General features: G+C 50.3%; 2 protein-coding genes and 1 long non-coding RNA gene across 8 annotated transcripts in view; 2 read left to right on the forward strand and 1 right to left on the reverse strand.

The window, feature by feature from the left end:
• The first annotated feature begins 55 nt into the window (after nt 1-55).
• LOC138829755 (uncharacterized) lies at nt 56-5764 on the forward strand. 2 transcript variants are annotated; one of them, XR_011372715.1, is made up of 3 exons: nt 56-154; nt 825-950; nt 5606-5764. It is a non-coding gene; the product is annotated as an uncharacterized lncRNA (long non-coding RNA). The 2 variants fall into 2 exon arrangements; XR_011372716.1 differs by lacking the exon at nt 5606-5764 and adding an exon at nt 3015-3070.
• Nucleotides 701-14052, reverse strand: LOC138829751 (C-type lectin domain family 18 member A-like). 5 transcript variants are annotated; one of them, XM_070026282.1, is made up of 13 exons: nt 13971-14052; nt 11153-11389; nt 10543-10634; nt 6983-7222; nt 5614-5711; nt 5144-5265; nt 4820-4951; nt 4436-4528; nt 3691-3797; nt 3023-3152; nt 2547-2643; nt 2201-2292; nt 701-1213 (listed from the first exon to the last, which is right to left on the reverse strand). In XM_070026282.1, exons 2-13 carry the CDS (start codon nt 11292-11294, stop codon nt 1176-1178), a joined length of 1383 nt encoding a protein of 460 aa, XP_069882383.1. In that variant the 5' UTR covers nt 11295-11389; nt 13971-14052; the 3' UTR covers nt 701-1175. The 5 variants fall into 5 exon arrangements, with proteins under 5 accessions (XP_069882383.1, XP_069882386.1, XP_069882385.1 ...); XM_070026285.1 differs by lacking the exon at nt 13971-14052 and adding an exon at nt 13313-13477 and having other exon boundaries at nt 4844-4951; XM_070026284.1 differs by lacking the exon at nt 13971-14052 and adding an exon at nt 13313-13477 and having other exon boundaries at nt 701-1210.
• Nucleotides 14053-14072: 20 nt separating this feature from the next.
• Nucleotides 14073-23511, forward strand: part of Pdpr (pyruvate dehydrogenase phosphatase regulatory subunit) — a 39342-nt gene continuing 29903 nt past the window's right edge. Inside the window, exons 1-5 of the mRNA XM_070026280.1 lie at nt 14073-14159; nt 20761-21043; nt 22197-22330; nt 22641-22722; nt 22812-22975. Of these exons, the coding sequence (XP_069882381.1) occupies nt 20820-21043; nt 22197-22330; nt 22641-22722; nt 22812-22975 (604 nt within the window). The 5' untranslated portion in view covers nt 14073-14159; nt 20761-20819. The remainder of the gene's footprint in view (nt 14160-20760; nt 21044-22196; nt 22331-22640; nt 22723-22811; nt 22976-23511) is intronic.

Genomic DNA, 23511 nt, shown 5'->3' on the forward strand with positions numbered 1-23511 from the left:
GGTGTCAAGGATGCACATGCGTCCTCCTCCCCACTACATGAACTTGGAAGTGGTACCCGGAGGCCCTAGGCATCCTGGGGTGATCCTATGGAGAAGTCACGTCCCGCATCCGGAGGGTAGAGTTGAGGCCGTCTGACTACCGGACAGGACCAAGGTGGGAGAGCCAGGGGCCCCTTTTGTCTCCTACGAGGCAGCAGGAGGGGGAGAGACACTGGGCAGCAGGCCTGGAAGGTAGGGCCCTCCCATCCCATCGCCATGAAACACGCCGAGTCAGGAAAAGGTTACGGAAAGATTCGATGCTAGCCAGGCTGTTTTCTTGGATGAGTCACTCAACCACTCTCTGCCTCCTTTTCTTCAACTGTAAAATGTAGATAGTAGTACTCCCTTCTCAACGAGATTGTGTGAGATGTGTTCACAGATGACCGGTGTTGATTACAGAGTCTGACACATGGTGTTTTATTACTGCCAGCTATGATGTTTGAGGAGCTGGAGGAGGGAGTGGGACTATGGATTCTGGTTGTACTTTCAGCTCTGATGTGAAAGCACTCCACACAGACACACACACACACACACACACACACACACACACACACACAGACACACACACACACACACACACACACACACACACACATCAGTGAGGGAAAGAGTGTGATCTTCTAAACTACTGAGTAGTCTAAAACATCCAGAAGGGCCTGGATTATAAGGTGAGGAGTAAAGGAACAAAGGAAATAAGATAGGTCCCTTTGATTTTCCCAGGATCCTCCTGGGTCACAAGCAATTGCCAGTCCATCTGATTTATAACTTAGTTTAATCCCTTGCAGGATGCATTACCCAAAAAGCTCCAGTTGCCCTAGAGGGTTTGGACAAGATGGAGGAGCGTGGCCTCTTCTGGCCACTGGCTATGGCTTCTGCTTCAGCATCTTGTTGAAGCCATCTCACCAATCAAGGTAAGCTGAGGGTCCCAGGCTGTCCTTTTACACCAGATTCCTCTACGATCCCTTCTTCACAGGATTCACTAGCACTTTCTGTCCATTTCCTTATCCTTCATGGTCTGTGATTTTGTTGGATGAGAGATATGCAATCCTAGCTGGGCCACTGTTCCTCATAAGTGAGCAGTCAGGCAAGGAGGGTTGATGCATCCCAGGGCTGGCAGTAGAGATGTCTGGCCATCCTCAGGGCCCTGGGTTCCATCGTGAAATGTGCTCCTCTGCTGAAAAGGAAGCAGCGCACAATAAGGTTTGATGGCAGCCCAGGAAGTCTTGGAATGAGAACCCTGCTACACTCAATCTGGAAGTACCCATAGCCATGATTCTTTGGGGAGCTCTAAATCCTTCTAACAGGTGCTGGGACCTGGTTCTGGGGCAGATTGTACCCCTGCCCTCCACCATAGTTAACTGGTCTTTTTTTTTTTTTTTTTTTTTTGAGGAGGGGAGGTCAGTTGTGGGGCTTGAACTCTGGGCCTGGGCACTGTCCCTGAGCTCTTCAGCTCAAGGCTAGTGCTCTACCACTTTGAGCCACAGCACTACTTTCTTTGGGTTTTCTGGTGGTCAATTGGAGATAAGAGTCTCATGGAAGTTGGGCACCTGTTGTTCACGCCTGTAATCCTACTCAGGAGGCTGAGATCTGAGAATCGCAGTTCAAAGCCAGCCTGGGCAGGAATGTCTGTGAGACTCTCATTTCCAATTAACTACCAGAAAACTGGAAGTGGCTCTGTGGCTCAAGCGGTAGAACGCTCACTTTGAGCTGCAGAACTGAGGAACAGTGCCCAGGCCCACTGTTCAAGCCCACGACTGATTTAAAAAAAGAAAAAGAGTCTCATGGACTTTCTTGCCTGGGCTGGCTTTGAACCACCACGATCCTCAGATCTCAGCCTCCTGAGTAGCTTGGATTAAAGGCATGAGCGCCTGGCTAACTGGTCTTTATGCAATCGGGGAACATAGGAAAGAACCCTTGGAAAAATCCCCAACAAAATGTGGTTCCAGTCCTGGCTTTGCTTTGACTTGCTATGTGATGCTGAGCCTGCCTCCTCCCTCTGGGCCTCAGACACTTGCAGCTAAAAGTTCCTAAACAGGACATCCTCTGTGGTTCCATGTGCCCAGAGTCTGTGCTGTGACCTGACTATAGCAACCTGGAGTGGGCCATCAGTACCCCAAGGGTCAGGAACCAAAAGAGAGGACCTGAGGGAAGGGGGCCTTACCAAACTGGCAGATATAACGGTTTCGAGTTTTACAACGTTGGTCATTCCAGTTGAAGGCAGTGGATGCCTGCAGCTCCACACAGTTGCCAAATCTGCCAGACCAGGATAGACAGTGCTCAGGGTGAAGGAAAGAGTTCAGGAGTCTGGGAGGCTCTTAAACCCTCCACCTCATGAGCCCAACTATATCTGCGAGTCCCACATGTCCCTGAGCTGCAGATGGAGCTACCAGGAGCCCCGCCCACCCCCAAGCTTTTGTGATGCTTTTAGGCTTGGCCAGGCAGGTTGAGTTGATTCTTCATAGGTTAAGAAGGGGACCCAGCGAAGGACACAGTTACCCCACACTCACCCCTGGTTGTCAGGCTGCCCAAAGGCAAAACTGGTGAAGGCCTGGTGCTCCCCCGTTGCCCAGCGGAAGGAGTCCTTAGCCAGCTTGTAGGTGAGTCCTAAGGCCAGGAGAGCCAAAGTTGCCCACTTCCTGAGAGCCTGGGGATCCTACTCAGAGCCCAGAGACCCTGAGAACAAAGCCTGAGTCCCACGAGCCCTGCTGCCTAATGCCTTTGGGTCCCCAACCCTTCAACTCGCTTCTCAGTGCTTCCAATTCCTGTCTCCCATGGTCCTCTTCCTTCAGCTGTCTCCTGGGGTGGGAGTATGACCACTGACCAGTTCAAGACTCCAAGCCCTCGTCCTATTCTAGCTATCTGCTAGTGGTAGCGCTGGGCTGCGGCACCTCAGGATTCACGAGGTCGTCTGAGGATTCATGAAATCATGTGGTTATTAAGCCCCCATAATCACTGTACCCCCTCCACCAATCCAGACACTCACCGATCCAGAAGTTCCTGGTCTCAAAGTCGCTGTCAGTCACCTCGTTGGTGGTTTCCAGACGGCCCAGGTAGAAGGCGAGGATGTCCTGCACTTTCTGGCTCTCGATCTGGGCTAGCACCCCGCCCCTGCCCTGCAACCCCTAGCCCAGGTCACACTGGCAGAGATCCCAACTGTGTGCACCAGCCACCTCCACCCACTTCCTGGCTTCTGAAAGCATGGCCCCCCAGCCTCTCCTGTGCCAGCTTCCTGTTGCTAGGGGCTCAACTAAGAGCCCATAGGCCCACGGATGGTCTTGCCCTTAGAAAGATGTCCTAAGAGTATTCAAATTGGTTGCCAACATTAATAAATCGAGAGATGCCAAAGAAAATCTGGTTTTCTAGCTTGGAAAAGCTGGTTTCTGGGCACCTGACTTGCCATTTCTGTATGGCACCCAGCAGCCAGAGCTCAGTTAGGACAACTCCTTAGATACAGGTAGCGTGGGGCCTTGTCCCTGGCTGAGTAGCTTAGGTCATTAAGTGACTTCCTGGCTTCTAGGAACCTCTGCATCTGAGATCCCAGTTTTTCTACTAATGTGGAGAGTGAGGTCAGGGGCGGTTGAAGGAACTATCCATTTTGATCCTAGTTTGTGGCCCTGGAGGGTTCCTGGGAGGGCAGGGGTCGGCCATCACCTGGCATTTCATTTTGGCTCCGTAATAGGTGTCTGCCTCAGAAGACACCATAAAGCAGTCTCCATCGATCCTCAGGTCACAGGCGTGGAAAGGAAAGTGCACCTTGGCTGGGAGGTGGGAGGGTGGCGGGAAGACTGAGTTTGTATGTGCCCACTTCAGAATGGGTCCTCCCTCCCTCCCTGTCAAGGAAAGCTGCTCCTTCCTCTGGCCACCTACTCCAAACTGGAAGTATGTGGGACTCAGTGATGTCCTGGGAAACATGTAACAACAATCTCTAGCCAGGCACTGGTAGCTCACGCCTGTAATTCTAGCTACTCAGGAGGCTGAGATCTGAGGATTGAGGTTCAAAGCCAGCCCAGGCAGGAAGCTCCGTGAGACTCTTATCTCCAATAAACCAACAGAAAACCAGCAGTGGTGCTGTGGCTCAAGTGGTAGGGTGCTACGTTTGAGCTGAAGAGCTGAGGGACAAGTGCCCAGGCCCAGAGTTCAAGCTCTATGACCGACAAAAACAAAACAAAACAACAATCTCTTTCTCTCTCTCTTCAATTATAACATTCATAGACTATAACATTTGCCAATTTCAGTGGTGGAAATGTCTCACTGTTGCCAATTTCAAGCTATCAATGTGAGGTCACAGAAAGAAGAGTTGAGAGGAGATGTGCTCAGTAATCTTCTGTGAGCTGGGAAGCTCAGATCCAGGACCCTAGCAAAGGGCATTCTGGGAAGGGATGGGGGCAGGACTTACTGGCACACTGGGCTCCCCCATAGCCGACATCGCAGATACAGGAGCACTCCTCTTCCCAGAACCGGCCATGCACACACCGCATACTGCACCGCACTGTCCGGACAGGACAGCAGGGCAGAATGTGAGCCTCTAGTCACCGGATCCATGCTGCTCACACAGGCTGGTGACACTGTCCCAGGGCCAAATCGGGTGGCAGTTTGATTTCTCTGCATAGCTCAGCAAGTGGTAAGCAAGTGAATGTTTGTTGAGTGCATGCATGCAGTGTGCCAATAAGTACACGATCCACACCCTTAATCCATTCTCAGACTCTCACCACCCCAGACATGCCACAGAGCAGGTATGTGTACAGCCAGGCACACTTCCCTCTGACCCCCTGAGAGTTACCTGAATAGGTGCTGGATTCCTCACCTTGGCAGTACCTGCCTGTGTAGCCTGGAGGACAGAGGCAGCGGCAGGTGCTGATGTTGAGGCGTCCATTGTTTCGGCAACTCACGCGACATGGGTTCCTGGGGACCTCTGTTAAAATGAGGAGAGAGCTCAGAGAAGTCACCTCTTCCTGGCAGACCAGACAGGTGGTTTTCTGAGTGCTTAAAGCTAGGGTTTCTGGGATAGTTCATTGGGCTGTTTCCCCCATCCCAGGGTCACCTGACCAAGTCCTCCTATATGCCTACTGTTCCAAGAGGCAAACAGGCAGAGTGGAGCACTCACCACAGAGCCCCCCTGCATGGTCCCAGGCCTTGAAGCATCCGGAGAGGCTGGCTGTGCAGAGTGAACACCAGGCACCCTTCTTATAGGGGGCGATTGTCTTCCCGTCCAACTCCCAGTTGCCTCTGTGAGAGGAAGTACTAGAGGGTCTCAAAGAGCATGGCGTTGGGTAGGGTGGGGCCTTGCTGCCTGTCCCATGGTCCCCTTCAGGGAGACAGGGAGCTGGGTGAGATGGGAAGATCTACTAGGAAAGAAAAGATGATCTCTATTTACATGAATCCTGGGAAATTTCCCTGAAAGCTGGGTCATGCTTCCAAGAAGAGGAAGGCCTGGGCAAGCCCTGTTCTGTATGCTCTCCCACTAAGGGTATGGACCAAGGAATAAAGGGCTTTTGGGTGGGGAGAAGTGGACAACTTATCCTTGATGAAATGACCTCACCCAAACTCTCTGCAACCCACATCACAGGGACTTACCCAGGGGAGTAGGCACAGACGAAGGCTTCCATCACTGCATGGCCTGCAGAGCACAGATGCCATCCACAGCCCACTTGGCTTGAGGTAGCCCACACGAGCTGCAGGGGACACAGTGGTTCAGAAACCCTATCACAGATTACCCCCACTCCGATCTGGGGGCCAGCAGCACAGGCAAGTGCATATCTGTGGGGTGGGGTGAAACAGTCTGTCATGAATGTGGGCAAATGGACAGCTCTCTGATTTCTCTGAGGGCCTCAGGAACAGCCCAGGATTCTTGGCTGGGTCACTGCAATGGTGGGAAGGCTTTGTGAGTGAAGACTGATGTTGAAGCAGATGTTGAAGGGAGGGGAAGTTATGGGCAGATGGAGGAGAGTGGAAAAAGGAGGACATCAAGGGCTTTGTGAGAGACTGGGAAACTAGCTAGAATGTTCTCTCTATAGTGTGCCTTTTTCCTCCCTATTTTGGGGGATCAAGCCAGGGGGTTCATGCATACTAAGCAAGAACTCTGCCACTAAGCTTCATCCCCAAGCCAAAGTCTGCTATTTCAATGTGAATTGGCAGTTGTTTGCTGCAAGAGGTAAAGTCTTTTTTTTTTTTTTTGTCGGTCGTGGGGGTTGCACTCTGGGCCTAGGTGCTGTCCCTTAGCTCTTCAGCTCAAGGTGAGTGCTCTACCACTTGAGCTACAGCGCCACTTCCGGTTTTCTGGTGGTTTATTGGAGATAGGAGTACTCACGGTCTCTCCTGCCCGGGCTGACTTTGAACCGAGATCCTCAGATCTCAGCCTCCTGAGTAGCTAGGATTACAGGCATGAACCACCAGCGCCCCGCTTTTTTTTTTTTTTTTTTTTAATTCAGATCCTGGAGCTTGAACTCTGTGTTGGGCGCTGTCCCTGGGCTCCTTTTGCTCAAAGCTAGCACTCTAACCCTTGAGTCACAGTGCTATTTTTGGCTTTTTCTGTGATTAATTGGAGATAAGAGTCTTAAGGAAAGCCAGGCGTCAGTGGCTCATACCTATAATCCTAGCTTTTCAGGAGGCTGAGATCTGAAGATTGTGGTTCAATGCCAGCCCAGGCAGGAAAGTGCATGAGACTCTTATCTCCAATAAACCACCAGAAAACTGGAAGTGGTGCTATGGCTCAAGCAGTAGAGTGTTATCCTTGAACTGAAGAGCTAAAGGACAGTGCCCAGGCCCAGAGTTCAAGCCCCATGACTGACCCTGGCTCCCCTCCCCACCCCTCCACCCCTGCCAAAAAAAGTAAAACTAAACAAATTGGAGGAAAAGGATAAATCCTATTTAGAACAAGGTATAACCTCTTTTGAGATGACCCAACCAGCTTTGGGTAGCTCACACCTTGGCTTCATCTCCTCACCTGAGTGTAGTGGGTGCAGGTGGCGTTGTGGGCACACTCAGTGGCTGTGTGGCTGTACTGCTGCCCCTCTGCAAACCATAGGCTGACCACTTCAACAAAGGATGCTGAGCCTGCAGGCAGGAGCTGCATATTCCAGCCCACTTGTGGGGCACGCTGTGGAGCAGATGCCAGGCTTGGGGCTGGGGTACCACAGACGGCTGCTCTAGCTTGAGCCAGATGGGCCAGGCTCTCGCTCCAGTCCTGGGAGTGGCAAAGACAGAGATATCTTTAAGGGGCATTTGGGTGACAGGTGAGGCCTCTGGACAATGACTGAAGTCCCATTGTCTCCAGCAACACAGAAAACTGGATGAAGAACCTGACCTAGCTGTGTAACCCTGAGTTCCCAATCTGCATTGGGCAGGGAAAGATCAAACAGGACCCCTGAAGCTCCTCAAGGTGTGTTGAGAAAATGTATGCGATTGTCAGATGCTGGTGGCTCACACCTGTAATCCTAGCTACTCAGGAGGCTGAGATCTTAGGATTGTGGTTCAAAGCTAGCCCAGGCAGGAAAGTCTGTGATTCTTTTCTTTTCTTTTTTTCTTGGTCATGGGGCCTGAACTCTGGGCCGGGCACTGTCCCTTAGCTCTTCAGCTCAAGGTTAGCACTCTACCACTTGAGCCACAGTACCACTTCCAGCTTATGTGGTACTGAGGAATCAAACCTAAGGTCTCATGCATATAAGGCAAGCACTCTACCACTGAGCCAGAACAAGTCTGTGATTCTTGTTTTGTTTTTTTTTTGGGGTCCGGTCATGGGGCCTGAACTCTGGGCCTGGGCGCTGTCCCTCAGCTCTTCAGCCCAAGGCTAACGCTCTACCACTTGAGCCACAGAGCCTTCCCAGTCCAAGTCTGTGATTCTTATCTCCAATTAACCACCTAAAAGTCAGAAGTGGAGGTGAGGATCATTTGGTAGAATGCCAGCCTTGAGCAAGAAAAGCTAAGACAGGGGCTGGGAAGGTGGCTCAGTGGTAGAGCACTTGCCTTGCATGCCTGAGGCCCTGGGTTCGATTCCTCAGCACCACATAAGCAAAAAGAAAAAAGCTGGAAGTGGCGCTGTGACTCAAGTGGTAGAGCGCTAGCCTTGAGCTGAAGAGCTGAGGGACAGCGCCCAGGCCCAGAGTTCAGGCTCCACGACCAGACCCCCCCCCCAAAAAAAAACAACAAAGAAAAGCTAAGACAGTACTCAGGCCTTTAGTTCAAGTCCCAGTACCTACACAAAAACTGAACAAAATAACATACGGTTTCTGTCACCTAGTTCAGACTCCATCTCTGCCCAGGACTGAGTTCCTAACTTCTTAGGTCTTGCTCAGTGAACAGTACCAGCCCAGGTCACATGAAGGGTTTCTGTTGCCATTTTCTCCCATCTGGTAATATGAGGTGGCACTCTCTAAGCCTTAGAGACTGGATTTGTGTTTGCCTTTAGGTGAAGCTGGCCCATAAAATAAACCATTTCTTTATCCTATTTTCCTGGCCTCCCAGTGCCACACCCCAAGAGTACCTAGGAGTACCGGTGGGGAGCAGAGGGTGTGAGAGGTGTCCTGGCTTCAGCGATTTGACTTTAGCAGCTCAGCTCTGGAGCAGGTTCAGCAGCTTCTCCCACTAGAACCAGCTGATCTCCCCTATCACCCTCCACTCCTCTCTGCAATCATTATCTCCAGGTTGCCCTGGTCCATCCCACCACTGAATTCCAACTGTGTGGCCTCCACCAGTCATTCAGTCTCCATGAGGCATGATGTACTCATCTGTAAAATGAGGATCAGGTTGTTCTGGAGACTGGTGTGTGGGTGTGTGCCTTTTTCTTTTTTTTTTTTGTCGGTCATGGGGCTTGAACTCTGGGCCTGGGCACTGTCCCTGTGCTCTTCAGCTCAAGGCGAGCGCTTTACCACTTGAGTCACAGCACCACTTCCAGTTTTCTAGTGGTTTATTGGAGATAAGGGTTTTATGGACTTTCCTGCCCTGGCTGGGATCCTGCCAGAATCCTGAGTAGTTAGGATTACAGGCATGAGCCACTGGCCCCTGGCTGGGTGTGTGCCTTTGCCTATAATCTCAGTACCTGGGAGGCAGAGGCAGGAAGATGCAGGGTTTGAAGCCAGCCTAGGCTGGGGGAGTTGTAAAGACAATAGATAGTTGGGAAGGCTGGGAAGATGGCTCAGAGGTAGAGCGCTTGCCTTGCATCCATGAGGCCTTGGGTTCAATTCCTCAGCAGTACATAAGCAGAAAAAGCCGAAAGTGGCGCTGTGGCTCAAGTGATAGAGCACTAGCCTTAAGCTGAAGAGCTGAGGGACAGTGCCCAGGCCCAGAGTTCAGGCCCCACGACCAAATAAAATAAAGTAAAATAGATAGTTGGGATGCAGCAGGCTTTACCTCAGGGCAGATGTTCATTGTGATTTTACCTCTGCTGAGAGCTAGAGGGAAGACCTTACCAAATCCGGGGGGTTCAATCTACTGTATGCACAGAGAACAGGTACTCTAGTTCCCTGTCGGCCCACAGGCAGGGGTGCCCAGCACAAGATGTGAGGGAGGCTGAGTGGTAGGACTCCACATATACCTTTAAAAATCTGTGATTTTTCTAGGTCTTTGACCAAATGGCCGTGAAAAAGGCACAGGCTGTCCACCAGCAGACCATAGTCAAGGTAGAGAGCCCTTGGCAGGAGTTTTCACTAGCAGGTGTAATAGCCAGGAACAACCAGGCTATCCAGGACCTGAGCCTGGGGAAGAGGAGAACAGAGCTGCTCAGGGCAGGGAAAGGGACAGAAACAACCCCCACCTGTCTGCCCCACCCCCACCTCCTGGGAAACTGACCCCAGAGCTCTGGAGGTCACCACCCACTGTGGCTGCCAGTCTCAGAACTGAGTTTATGGGATGCAGCCATGGGGAACCCTACCCGCCCCTACTTGCCCTCCTTCCTTGGCCTGTTCACATAGGCTGGGGTTGGTTGCTGGGGTTCCAAGCTATAAGAGCCCAAGGCTGACAACTCTAATTCTATAGCCTCAGTTAAGGTGGTAGACTCCCCCCCACCCCCAGTCTCCCTTGGCTCTTTTGATGAGCTGCAAATAACTGAAAGAACACTTTGGGAGAAGCCTCTCCTAGTTACCCAGATAAATCGTGATCACACAAAACCCTCTGCAAGCCAAGGTGATGCTTGTCTGTCCTTGTACCCCACCCTTTCCTTTCTGCGGGACTCCTTTGTGCATCAAAGAGGGAATGCCGGCTTTTTCCATGTTTCCTGTTCTCCATGGCAACAGGATGCCAGGAGAAGGCCCAAGGACTAGGCTGGCCTTCTCCTGGGGAGAAGGACTTTTCAGAGATCTCAACAACCAGGGTCATTATTCCCCTATTGGGGAGGATGGGGGGAAGAGGACTGGCCATTCTTCCTGCCCTATCCAGGTGGAAGGTATCTGACACTGGCTTGGCCTCCTGAGCCCTCAAGCAACCCTGACTGGAGGATGTGCATGTGTGCATGTGTGTGTGTGTGTGTGTGTGTGTGTGTGTGTGTGTGTGTGTGTGTGTGTAAATACTTACCAGTCTCTGCATGTTAGCTGCAGGGGGCTGGACCCGGCTCCTTAGACGGTTGTGTAGGGATAGGAGCAAAAAGCTCTCTTTCCTGCTGAGGCCTGGGGACCAAGAGAAAGGTCAGGCCATAGAGCAGGGATCAGTGGGAGCTGGACCATCCCATAGAAAGGTGAGAATGCTCCCTAACCGTAGGGATGGGGAGGGGCTGTGGGTGAGAGGGAGCCCAGGGGACAGGCATGGAAGTAAGAGAGACAAAGCTGGGCATAATGCAAGACTAAGACACTAATAGGGAACAATGAGGAAATGAAGGGGCTTAGCCCTGGGCTTGAAACAGCCATCTGGCTGGGGCTCTGAGCCATTGTGTCTACTCTAGCTGATGTTCTTTCTTGTCCCCAACCCTGGACCAACCTGCTTCATCCTTCCTCCTCATCCCTAGCATCCATCCATCCATCTGGTTTCCTGGACTACCCTGATGCATCCCTTATGGAATCACATTAGTACAACCCAGATATCAAGCGTGGAGTCCATGTTCCAGAAGTTTCCTGGCACACCACACCCCCCTCTCTACAGGGCTCACAATGTCTCTTTCGCCTCTCTTCCTCACACAGGTGTACCTTACCTCCAATCACTGCAGTCTGCTCTGGTAGCTGGAGTGGCTGCCCCTGTGTCCAGTTGATGCCAAGGAGACCCAGGAGCACAGTCAGGAGACCAGGCCCGTGGCCCTGGCCTCCCATCCCAAGGGAGAACTCGGGCTGCAGCATGGGCCTGTCCAGCACTGCAGGCACAGTCTGGCTTAGTCGTGCGGCTTACTTCCTTCCCAGGCTGGAGACGCTATTCTCAATCTTAAGGAGTCAGACTGTGTTGGTAGACAAAAGACAAGAAGCCAGGGAGCAATGAGTGTGTCTAAACAGTCTCCTGTGGTCAATGCTGTCTTGCAAAGAGGCAGCTCCCTGGGATGCCTTGTATTCTAGCCTCTGTGGCCTAGCCAACCTATCCCACCAACAGACAGAGCAGTGTGCACTGACCTCCTGGCCCCTGCTAATCATTGTGGGATTATTAGCACCCTCAGGGAGCCCCTAGAGACCTTGCTGATTGGATAGCAGACATTCCAGGGCTTCGGATTAGTGACTGAAGACTGTACCCTTGTTGGCTGTACTCTAGCTGGGATTGTGTCGTCCAAGCCCATTGGCAGCCTCTACTCCCTAGCCCAGGGGTTCAGGAAGGAAGCGGGGGCTTCAGTTGTGGACCCTGTGAGGTAGGATAGGTACTGGGTGAAACCCCAGGGGAGTTCTTTCCTTTCTTGGGAAGCTCTCCCCACCCCCACCCCCTAGCTATGAATTAAACATAGGCAGGAGGTAACCATCCAGACAGGGGCCATCTGTGGGCTTATAGGGGAGTGGGTTGAGGCTGTATCTTCAGGAGAAAAGGAGCTCTTTTCAGAAGTCTGTCTAAGCAGGGCTGAGGCCTGATGCTCAACATGACAGTCCCCATCAGTTTTCCTCATCCTTTTCACTGCAGGCCAGAGAAGGCGAGGCAGATGGGAAGTACAGGCCATGATGGAGGCTCTTGGCTGACTGAGTCCTGCTGGGAACAACTAGGCCATGGTATAGGAGGAGTGCAGGAAATTGGTGTAAAGTTCCAGGCCTGGTTGAGGCCTACATAATCCCACCAGAATCACTGAAGTGGATGTACACTGTGGCTCACATTTCCTAGAAAAATCAAAGACTGATCTGCATGGGTCACAGTCAAATGCCTACATTCCTCTCAAGGCAGCTCCAAGTTTATTCAGCCATCCCAAAGTAGAGCTCTGCAAGCCAGCTACTTCTTTCTTCTAGAGTTGGTGGGGCCCCTGGCTCCTGAACCAGTGCTCTCTCTGGGTTGGGAATCAACACTGTGGAAACTCTACTGAAATGAAAGTGGGCTGCATGGCTTCCAATGGAGCTGCTGATGGAATGTGGATATCATCATGCATGTCAGGAAGTGGAGGCAAAGCCAGCCATAGGACCAGCAGCTGGACTGGGTGTCTAAAGTGTCTTCTTCAACCAGAAGACCTGGCAAACTTAAACCTGGCACAGCAGAATTCCAGCCATGGTTCATCATAGCCAGCCTTTCCATAGAACTTACAAAACTGTCACAGGAATCTTATGCACAAGTAGACATGATTTTTTTTTTTTTTTTGGGTCCGGTCATGGGGCCTGAACTCTGGGCCTGGGCGCTGTCCCTCAGCTCTTCAGCTCAAGGCTAGTGCTCTACCACTTGAGCCACAGTGCCACTTCCGACTTTTTTATTTCTGCTTATGTGGTGCTGAGGAATCGAACCCAGGGCCTCATGCATGCAAGGCAAGCGCTCTACCACTGAGCCACCTTTCCAGCCCGACATGATGCCTTTTTTGAGGGGGCTAGTCCTGGGCCTTGAACTCAGGGTCTGGGATCTGTCCCTGAACCTCTTTGTGCTCAAGGCTAGCTCTCTAGCATTGACCTACAGTGACACTTCTGGCTTTTCCTGAGTAGTGTATTGGAGATAAGTCTCACGGACTTTCTTGCCCACACTGCCCTTGAACCATGATCTTCAGATCTCAGCCTCAGTAGCTAGGATTACTGGCGGTGAGCCACCTGCATCTACCTTTGCCTTCAATTTTATGTATCAGAAAGGCCAGAATGGAGGCCTGACATGGAATATCTTGTGGGAGCGCAGTGGCCAGTGAAGAGGGTGTAGGTGTAAATCATGCGGGGTGTGCAATCTGAGTGGCTTGGTGGCCCTGGGCTCCCCAGAGCTTTACCGCCGCTTCCTGGGTGTGAAGCCTTTCTTTCTGTCTTGTGTGCTGCTGGCCTCCGGTGGTCAGCGATTACACGAAGGCTGGGGAAACGGCGTGGCAAGATGAGCTTTCATCTCAAGAATGGGAAGCGAGGTGGCCACGTGGAGCAGGGTAACCGTGGATGCAAAGGAAACCCTGGTGTGCCAGGCCCGGGCCCGGCCGGCACGGCGGGACGCGGTCCGCGCTCGCGGGCTGCCACAGCCAGGAGGCCGCGGAGGGCAGAAACCTGGGCGGGGGCCGCGGCGCCGAGCCCAGGCCGAGCCCAACTCGAGGCGGAGGAGGAGCGAGACGGCCCGGGAGGTCGTCCGCTAGCTCCGCCTCCGGGTGCGGCCCGGAGGCCCGAGGCACATTCCGGGGACGGCGCGAGCGCCGGCCTCCGCGGGTCTGCGCTGCGGACCCCCCGGGAGCCGCACCCGGCCAGGCCTCGCGGCCCAAAGCTCCCCCCGCCACGGCCTCGCTCCTGCTCAAAACCTCGCGGAAAAGCGCAGCCTCCCGCCCACTCCCACGTGGGCGGGGCCGAAGCTCTGGGCGGAGCCTCGCGAGACCCAAACAAGCCCACGTGGAGGGGCGGGGCCTGTGCGGTGACGTCCCGTGCGCGGGGGCGGGCGCGCGTCCGCCGTACCCTTGCCGGGGGCCGTAAAGCGCGGAAGGTCGCGGTCCCCGGCGCTCCCGGAACTTTGGGCTCCAGGGTGGCGCCCTCCGGCCCGCGCCCGGTCGTCCCGCTTCCGGCCCGCGGCGATCCCCGGCGACCGTTGTGCGGAGCCTCGCATCTGCCGGGCGTTGCGGAGCGCGGAGCCCGCGGCCCCATGAGGTAAGGAGAGCGCCGAGGGGCTCCGTCGGCCTCCGCGGCCGCGCGGGCCTGGCTCCCCGGGCCCCGCGGCGTCGCCCCCGCCCTTTCCTCGCTGGTCCCCGCGGACGGGGGTCCGCGCCGCCTCCGGCTGCCGTTCGGTTCCGCTGGCCGGGCGTCGGCCCCGGTGCCGGCGCCCGCGGTCCGGGGCGGCCGCAGGCCGCGCTGCCTCTCCCCTGGGCTCGCGCCCTCCGGGCCGCGCAGCCGCTGCGGCGCTCGCGGCCGCCCTCGGCCTCTGCAGGTGGAGGTGTTTTCCCGTCGTGAAAGGTGCGGCGCCTGTGCGGTGCGGTGCGGTGCGCTGCGAGCTCCGCAGGCGCCGCCGAGGCGGGGAAGCAGCTGCGTGGCGAGCCCAGGCCGGGGCGGGGCCCTCCTCCGGCCGCGAGCCTGGAGGGGTCGTTGCGAGGGCCCGTGCCGGCCAGCACTGTCCACGCCCGCTTCGCGCGTGCACGGTGGCACGGGGGTGGGAGGCAAGGGGCCCTCCCGCCTTTCCCTGCTGGGTGCTGTTTCAGTGTCTGACACTGTCTGGATTTCCTTGTGTTGAAAAATGGGACACCCTGGGCTAGACTAGCAGGACAGCAGTGCAGAGGGGGACCCTGGAATCTGCTCCTGCTGTGTGGGGGGCGGGGGGTTGGGCAAGTCTGTCTTTCTTGGGACCAGCCTGCCTTGAGCCCACCCCTGGCCAACGCTGTAGACAGAAGGAAAAGTTGGCAAGGGACAGCTGTCCCCTGCTGGGGTTGGTATAAGATCTGATTGGGCTGAGAGGCTGTGGCTCACACTTGTAATCTTAGCTACTTAGAAGGCTGAGGTCTAGAGAATCGAGGTTTGAGGCCAGCCCGGGCAGAAAATGCCTCCAAATTCCATTGACTGGTTATGTACCTTAATGTAATATGTATCGTATACGTGTATCAAATTTACTGCACCCGTAAATATTATATGTCAAAAATAAGAGCACTGTAAATAAGTGCATTCTGGAAAAAATACCTAAGAGCTACTAAAAAAGAATTTCTGCATCAGGGAGCTTCCTAGTAAATCAGTGTTTTTGAGCCTATCAGAATTTTAACTAAAGACCTGTTAACATCTCCAGAGGCTCAGATAACAGGAAAAAAAAAAAAAAAAGATTTCATCTACTGGACAGGAGCACCAGCCTGGGCAAGTGAGCCAAAGGAGTGCTAGCCCTGAGTTCAACTTCTGGTACCTACTGCCCCAAACCAGCCAAACAAAAAAGTTGTGAGCACAACGAGCCTGGGTCTTAAGATTGCTCAGTAGGCCAGGCGTTGGTGGCTCACAGCTGTAATCCTAGCTATTCAGGAGGCTGAGATCTGAGATCTCGGTTCAAAACCAGTCTAGGCAGGAAAGTGTGAGACTCATCTCCAATAAACCACTCAGAAAACAGGAAGTGGTGCTGTGGCTCAAGAGGTATAGTGCTTGCCTTGAGCTGAAGAGATGAGGGACAGTGCCCAAGCCCAGAGTTCAAGCCCCACCATGACCAACAACAAAAAGATTGCTCAGCAGAAGGCATTTTCTTTTTCTTTTTTTTTTTTTTGGGGGGGGGGTCCATTCGTGGGGCCTGAACTCTGGGCCTGGGCGCTGTCCCTCAGCTCTTCAGCTCAAGGCTAGCGCTCTACCACTTGAGTCACAGCGCCACTTCCGGCTTTTTTCTTTTATGTGGTGCTGAGGAATTGAACCCAGGGCCTCGAACATGCAAGGCAAGTGCTCTACCACTGAGCCACCTTCCCAGCCCCCAGAAGGTATTTTCTAAGCACAGAACATTTCTCAGTAATGTTTTTCACAGTGATTTCAGGAACTTTACAAGAATTAAACCAGGTGATATTTATTTCTGACATCTTCCATTGTGTCTTTGGTAGAGTTAGCTTCCTTTGTTGTCAAGCTTTGCTCTGATTTTGCTACCAGACCTGTTGCTGGAGTGGACCTTAGTGCCAGGTGTCCTTTGTTTACTACTTTAAACTTCTCTTCCCTCCTTTGAAGTAATCATGATGAGCAGAAACTCAACAACCTTTGCTTGGCCTTGTTACTCTGAGCTGTTATGGTTTATTCCATCCTGGCACTTGTTTTTTTATGCTTTTTACCTTTGCAGTTTCGTTCTTCCTGCTAGGGCATGATCATTAAGGTGCTGTCCTCCCGACTTTGCTTACTAGTCTGGTTTTCTTTGCAAGGGTAGTACAGAGTAGTGATAAATGGCAGACTCTGGTGCTATACTGGCTGGGCTCACTACTGGCTCTGTCACTAGCATTATAGGACTAAGAGTGAGTCACTTCCCACTGTCCGACCCTCAGTTTTTTGAATTATAGACTAGACATGATGAAGATACCTACCTCATGTGATTATGATGATGCCCTAATTGAATACTTAGGGAGTGTCTTGGATTTTGCAAGTACCTTTAAACATACTTGACTTTAAAAATTTTTTTCTTTTGGGCCAGGTTGGGTTTGAACTCAGAGCCTTGGGCACTTGCTACTTTTAACATCCTACACCTGAGCCCCTTTTTAAGTGCTGTTTCTGGGGCTTGAACTCAGTTTCTTTTTTTTTTTTGTCGGTTGTGGGGCTTGAACTCTGGGTCTGGATGCTGTCTCAACTCTTCAGCTCAAGACAAGTGCTGAACGACTTGAGCCACAGAGCCACTTCCAGTTTTCAGGTGGTTAATTGAAGAATCTCATGGACTTTCCTGCCTGGGCTGGCTTTGAACCGTGATCCTCAGATCTCAGCCTCCTGAGTGGTTAGGATTACAGGTTTTAGCTACCAGCACTAGGCTGAGTGAGTGAGTGTGAGAGAGAGAGTGTGTGTGTGTGTGTGTGTGTGTGTGTGTGTGTGTGTGTGTGTGTGTGTGTGTGTGTGTGTGTGTGTGTGTGTGTGTGTGTGTGTTGGTACTGAGGTTTAAACTTGGCCTCTCTATTCAAGGCTGGCACTATCACTTGAGCCATATTTTCACTGACTTTTTGCTGGTTTTTGGAGATAAGAATCACATAGGAGCCGGGTGCTGGTGGCTCATGCCTGTAATCCTAGCTACTCAGGAGGCTGAGATATGAGAATCGCGGTTCAAAGCCAGCCCTGGCAGGAAAGACCATGAGACTCCTATCTCCAATAAACCACCAAAGAACCGAAAGTGGTGCTGTAGCTCAAGTGGTAGAGCACTCACCTTGAGCTGAAGAACTGAGGGACAGTTCTTAGGCCCAGAGTTCAAGCCCCATGACTGACAAAAAAAAAAAAAAAAAAATCACAGGCTTTTCTGCCCAGGCTTGCTTTGAAGTATGATCTTCAGATCTCAGCCTCCTGAGTAGTTAGTAGTTTGTTATTATTATTTTTTTTGCCCATACTTGGGCTTGAACTCAGAGCCTAGGTACTGTTCCTGAGCTTCTTTTGCTCAAGGCTAGCACTTTACCACTTGAGCCACAGTGCCACTTCTGGCTTTTTCTGTTTATGTGGTACTGAGGAATCCAACCCAGGTCTTCAATGCATGCTAGGCAAGCACTCTACCACTAAGCCACATTTCCAGCCCAGTCATTGGTTATTTTTGAGAGAGCATTTCTCTTTGACTGGATCCACACCTGGAAAATGATCCACCTGTTTTATGCTTCTCCTGGTAGTTTTGATGGCCACACCTTCATGTTCAGCTTCTTTCTTTTGAGATGAAGTCTTTTTTTCTTTGATCTGGCCTTGAAACATGGTGTTCTTCCCAAGCTCATCCTCCCACACAGGTGGGAGCCCCTATAGTTAAGTAAGGGTCTGAGAACTGAGATCCTTCGATTTAGCCTGTCAAGTAGCTAGGATTGCAGGCATATAATCTGCCACTAGCACTTGACTTAAAAATTCTTTCAGGATCTGAGTTTGGTGTTCATGCCTGTAATCCCAGCACCTGGAAGGCTGAGGCTGGTAGAATGAGTTTTGAGGCCAGCCTGGTCTATATAGTGTAGTCTTGTCACAACAAAACTCAGAAAATTCTTTCAAGTATTATTGTTATAACCTTGAAATTAAAGGCCTCATCTAGAGATCTGTAGTTCATTAATATTTTTTCCTATATCTTTTGTTCTGTCACCAGCATTTGTTTCCTAGGTGCCTGGAAACTAGGAACAAATTATTGTTGGTCTCTGGTTCCAGAGAGTGCCATTTAACTGGGGAGTAATAGCAACCATTTTCTGAGTGTTTCTTAAGGACCAGTTGCCCATTCTTCCTGCATTGGTTGTATGGCCTAGTCTTTCCTCAACCGTGAAGTAGATAATCAATGTGGAATAGATATTCTTAGCTCATATAACAGATGAGGAACTGGAGGGACAGAGAAAGAGAGAGACAGACAGACAGACAGACACACAGAGTCCTCTCAGTTATCTTTCACACCCAGATCTTTCTCAGAACCTGGGTTTTCCACTGGGTTCCTCCCTGCTTGGCATACAAATAGTTCAGCAATGTGGGAAGTTATTGTTGGGAAAAGTGTGGGATGCTATAGAAGGACACAGAAGAGGTGCTTATTCATGGACGGGGCCATCTGATGTTGAATACTCTTGTCACTTGAGGCAATTATCTTTCTTTGAGGGAGGCATGGCAGAAACAGTGCCAGTTAGAGGAACAGGATGCACAGGTCCTGGGCATGAAGGAAGTTAAGCTTGGCGTATTATTACAAGTTTAATTGGGCTTGATCACAGTGTGAGAGGACAAAGCAGTAAGGCCAGAGATCAAAACAAAACCTCCCCCAAAAACTGGATTGTTGGGCTGGGAATATAGCTTAGTGGTAGAGTGCTTGCCTAGCATGCATGAAGGAAGCCCTGGATTCGATTCCTCAATACCATGTAAACAGAAAAAGTCAGAAGTGGCGCTGTGGCTCAAGTTTTAAAGTGCTAGCCTTGAGCAAAAGAAGCTCAGGGACAGTGCCCAGGCCCTGAGTTCAAGCCCCAGGCCTAGCAAAAAACAAAAATAAAAAACTGGATTGCACTTTATACTAAGGAGTTGTGACTTTTTCCTATGAGCCTCAAAGTCATTGAAGAATTGTATCTGGTGCTATGAAATAAGATTTCCATTATAGGGCTGGGAAGGTGGCTCAGTGGTAGAGCGCTTGCCTTGCATGCATGAGGTCCTAGGTTCGATTCCTCAGCACCATATAAGCAAAAAAAAAAAAAAAAGCCGGAAGTGGCGCTGTGGCTCAAGTGTCAAGAGCTGAGTGACAGCGTCCAGGCCCAGAGTTCAAGCCCCACGACTGGACCAGAAAAAAAAAAAATTTCTATTATAGGTTTGTTTTCCATATATGAGTGAGAACATATGATACCTTGTTTTTATTTTTCTGTTGCAGGGCTTCAACTCTGGGCCTGAGCACTGTCCCTGAGTTCTTTTTGCTCAAGGCTAGAGGTCTACCACTTTGAGCCACTTCTGTTTTTTGGTTGTCACTTCCGTTTTTGTTTTTGCTTTTGTTTTTTTGGTTATTTGGAGACAAAGTTCTGATGGACTTTCCTGCCCTGGCTGATTTTGAGCCACGATCCTCAGATCTTAGCTAGGATTACAGGCATGAGCCACTAGCACCTGGCTTGATACTTTATTTTTTGTGCCAGTACCAGGGCCTCGGCACTCATCCTTAGCTTTTTCACTCAACGCTGATGTTCTACCACCTGAGCCATATTCACTTCCAGCTTTTGCTGGTTAATGGGAAATTAAGAGTCTCGTGGATTTTCCTGCCCAGGCCAGCTTTGAGCTGTGATCCTTATTGTCTCCTGAGTACAGGCAGGATTCATTGGTGCCCCTCTGATACCTTCTTTTTAAAATTTATTATTGGGCTGGGAAGGTGGGTCAGTGGTAGAGCGCTTGCCTTGCATGCATGAGGCCCTGGGTTCAATTCCTCAGCACCACATAAGCAAAAAGAAAAAAAGCCGGAAGTGGCGCTATGGCTCAAGTGGTAGAGTGCTAGCCTTGAGCTGAAGAGCTGAGGGACAGCGCCCAGGCCCAGAGTTCAGGCCCCATGACTGGACCCAAAAAATAAAAAATAAAAAAATTTATTATTATTTTTTTTTGTGCCAGTCCTAGGACTTGAACTTGGGGCCTGAGTGCTGTCTTCAGCTTTGTTTTGAGGGGGCGGTTTGAGGGGCTGTCAGCCGTGGGGTTTGGACTCAGGGCTTGGGTGCACTCTACCACTTTGAGCCACAGGGACACTTCTGGTTTTCTGGCTGTTAATTGGAGATAAGAGTCTCATGGACTTTTCTGCCTGGGGTGGCTTTGAAGTACAATCCTTAGATCTCCGCCTCCTGAGTAACCAGAATTAACAGATGTGAGCCACCAGTGCCTGAGAGCTTTTTTTTTTTTGCTCCAGGATAGCCCTCTACCATTTGAGCCACAGCTCTACTTCTGTTTTTGTTTTGTTTCGGCTTATTTCCTGCCCATGCTGGCTTCAAACTGTGATCCTTGATGCTCAGCCTCCTGAATAGCTAGGATTATTGCGTGAGCCATTGTTGCCCAGCTTAACTTGCTAAATGTTTTTTTCTTATTACTCCTACTGTGTTAAATGGAATGAAATATATTTTTCTGTCTAGTTTGAATTATTGGAATGAAATATGTTTTCTTTTCTGTTTAGTTTGACTTCTTGGGACTTCCTTAGCTGAATGAAAGCACATCTGGTTAGTGACAGACGTGATGCTTTTCCGATTGCTGTCTATTGTTCGAAGACAAAAAACCAGTTCAGGATGGCAGAATTGGTCCTCAGCAAGATGCAACATGACAGCTGCCGAGGCTCAGTCTGTTTCCCTGCCTGCCCAGGCCCAGGTGGTCATCTGTGGGGGTGGAATCATGGGCACATCTGTGGCCTATCACCTCTCCAAGATGGGATGGAAGGATATTATCCTTTTGGAGCAGGGCAGGTAAGGCTGGACAGATCGTTGTTCATTTAAATACAGCCCACAATATTTGATAAACACAAATTCTTGTAAAAATCTAAAATGTTGCAAAAAAAAAATCTATTAGGCCAAAAAACCCCTCCCCCAAAAAACAAAAAACATGAAGCAGCAGTGTTTCACGCCTATAATCTTAGCTACTCAGGAGGCTGGGATCTGAAGATTATAGTTTAAAATCAGCCTAGGTAGGAATGTTTGTGACACTGTTATCTCCAATTAGCCACCAAAAAGCTAGATGTAGAGTTGTGGTTCAAGTAGTAGTGTCAGCCTTAAGCAAATAAAAGCTCAAGATAGTGTCCACACCATGATTTCAGGACCCAGGATTAGCACAAAACAAAACCAACTCCTAAACGGTCAATTGTTCACTAAAACCAAGGAAAGTCAGATTGTCACAGCAAAGAGAAGAATGAGGAGACAGTTAATACTGATGTATGAATATTGGTTAAGTGAAACATTTTTAGTGAAGAAATTAGTAATGAGTGAAAGGCAGTTAAAGGTACATTGGAACTCTGTCTTCACAGTTTTTCTGGAAATCTAAAACTGTTTTAAAGTTAAAAAAAAAAAACAGAAAAATGAGCAGAAAGTAGCCACCTTTGTTCAGCTCATAAGCCTTAGGATTTAGGTTGTTAGATGACTACCACAAATGAGAGTAAGAAAAGATGTGCTGGGAACACAGACACGCATCCTTCTAAGACATTTGATTTTATTGAAATCTGCTCTTCAAAAACCAGAAAACAGATGTGGTGTTAGGCATTATAAAACAAAGTATAGGAGATTTCACCTTGATTTTTCACATGCTACTGAGCAATATTTAGACTAGCTATTGGTAAGACATTATTACAGAAGAGAGGGAATGAGAAAAACCTATACCATTTTCATTAGGATAGCAAAGCCACTGGCACCTGGCAAGATGGAGTTTCTTGAACTTTTATACCTAGCTGGCCTTTAACTGTGATTCCCTTATCCCCTACCTCTGCCTCCCAAATAACTAATTATAGGCTTGAGCCACTGTGCTCAGCTCTGTTTCTATCTTTTGATATTACAAGCAATGCTATAGTTGGGAACCTTGAACTTGTATTCACAGATATATGAGTATACCAGCATTTTATCTATCCTGTAGGTTGGCTGCAGGCTCTACTAGATTCTGTGCTGGAATTGTGAGCACTGCCAGACACTTGACTATCGAGCAGAAGATGGCAGACTATTCAAACAAACTCTACCATCAGTTAGAGCAAGAAACAGGGATCCAAACAGGTAAGCAGGTAATCTGCCCTTTATTGATTTACCTGTCCCCAAACTCTTAGTGCTTACTGTATATAGTCCTATAGCAGGTTTTCCTGGAGATAGGGTAATTAAGATTTCAGTTTTAGCTGAGTGCTGATGGCTCACGCCTATAGTACTAGCTACTTAGGAGGCTGGATAGGAAGATCACAGTTCAAAGCCAGCCCAGGCAGGAAAGCCTGTGAGACTTTTTGGTCACGGAGCTTAAACTCAAAGCCTGAGTGTTTGTTGTCCCTGAGCTTTGAAGTGCTTAAGACTAGTTCTCTACCACTTTTTCTTACAGGTTACATAAGAACAGGCTCAATTTCTCTGGCCCAAACGCAGGACCGGCTAATCTCTTTGAAGCGTATCAACTCAAGGCTGAAGTATGTAAGAGGCTAGAAGCCCATCCTGACTTTACTAACTTGACCTCTGTGGCATGTGAATATTATTGTTCCCTTGTGTTCTGTGGCAGTGTTATAGGCATCCCTTCTGAGATCATCTCTCCCAAGAAAGTGGCTGAACTTCACCCTCTCCTCAATGTGCACGACCTGGTGGGGGCCATGCATGTTCCTGAGGATGCAGTGGTATCCTCTGCTGATGTGGCTCTTGCCCTTGCAAGTGCTGCTTCCCAGAACGGTGAGCTTTGTGTTTTCTTAACATTGGTTTGGGAAGAGCTTATCTAAGTAAGGGTCTTAATAGGCAACAACACCAACTGAAGTTTGTGAAACTTTTCCTCAGTGGGGTATGGGGTATTCAGCTTCACGTTTTTTGAACACTACTTTTTTCTTTTGCACTGCTCCTGGGCTTGAACCTGGCCTGGGCACTGTTCCTGAGCTCTTTTGCTCAAGGGTAGGGACCTACTACTTCAGCCACACTTCTATTTATGGCTTTTTGTTAGCTACTTGGTCTCATAGACTTTTCTGCCCGGACTGGCTTTGATCTATGACCCTCAGATCTCAGCCTCCTGATAGGTAGCTAGTATTACATGCATGAGCCATTGGTGCCTGGCATTGCTAAATTTTAAAATACAGTAAGTATTTTCCCTTGAGGCTACATTTGTCCAAATTATAAAGAACTACTTTTAGTGCTGATTAATGTAGTTGAGTCTTAAGGAAATCCCCCCCCCCCCCCCCACTGGTGCCACACACACACCTGAGGCACTCTCAAGTTAG

The sequence above is a fragment of the Dipodomys merriami genome, unplaced genomic scaffold, assembly GCF_024711535.1.
Source record: "Dipodomys merriami isolate MVZ:Mamm:240054 unplaced genomic scaffold, mDipMer1.0.p SCAF_176, whole genome shotgun sequence".
NCBI classification, from domain to species: Eukaryota; Metazoa; Chordata; class Mammalia; order Rodentia; family Heteromyidae; genus Dipodomys; species Dipodomys merriami.

What these genes read in the sequence shown, in the direction of transcription:
- LOC138829751 (XM_070026282.1), bottom strand. Translation starts at nt 11,294, where the DNA reads ATGCTGCAGCCCGAGTTCTCCCTTGGGATGGGAGGCCAGGGCCACGGG. An exon ending in TGGGGGAGCCCAGTGTGCCA is followed by an intron (nt 3,798 to 4,435) that starts GTAAGTCCTGCC and finishes CCCACCTCCCAG; the next exon opens with CCAAGGTGCACTTTCCTTTC. An exon ending in GGGCAGCCTGACAACCAGGG is followed by an intron (nt 2,293 to 2,546) that starts GTGAGTGTGGGG and finishes CTGGTCTGGCAG; the next exon opens with ATTTGGCAACTGTGTGGAGC.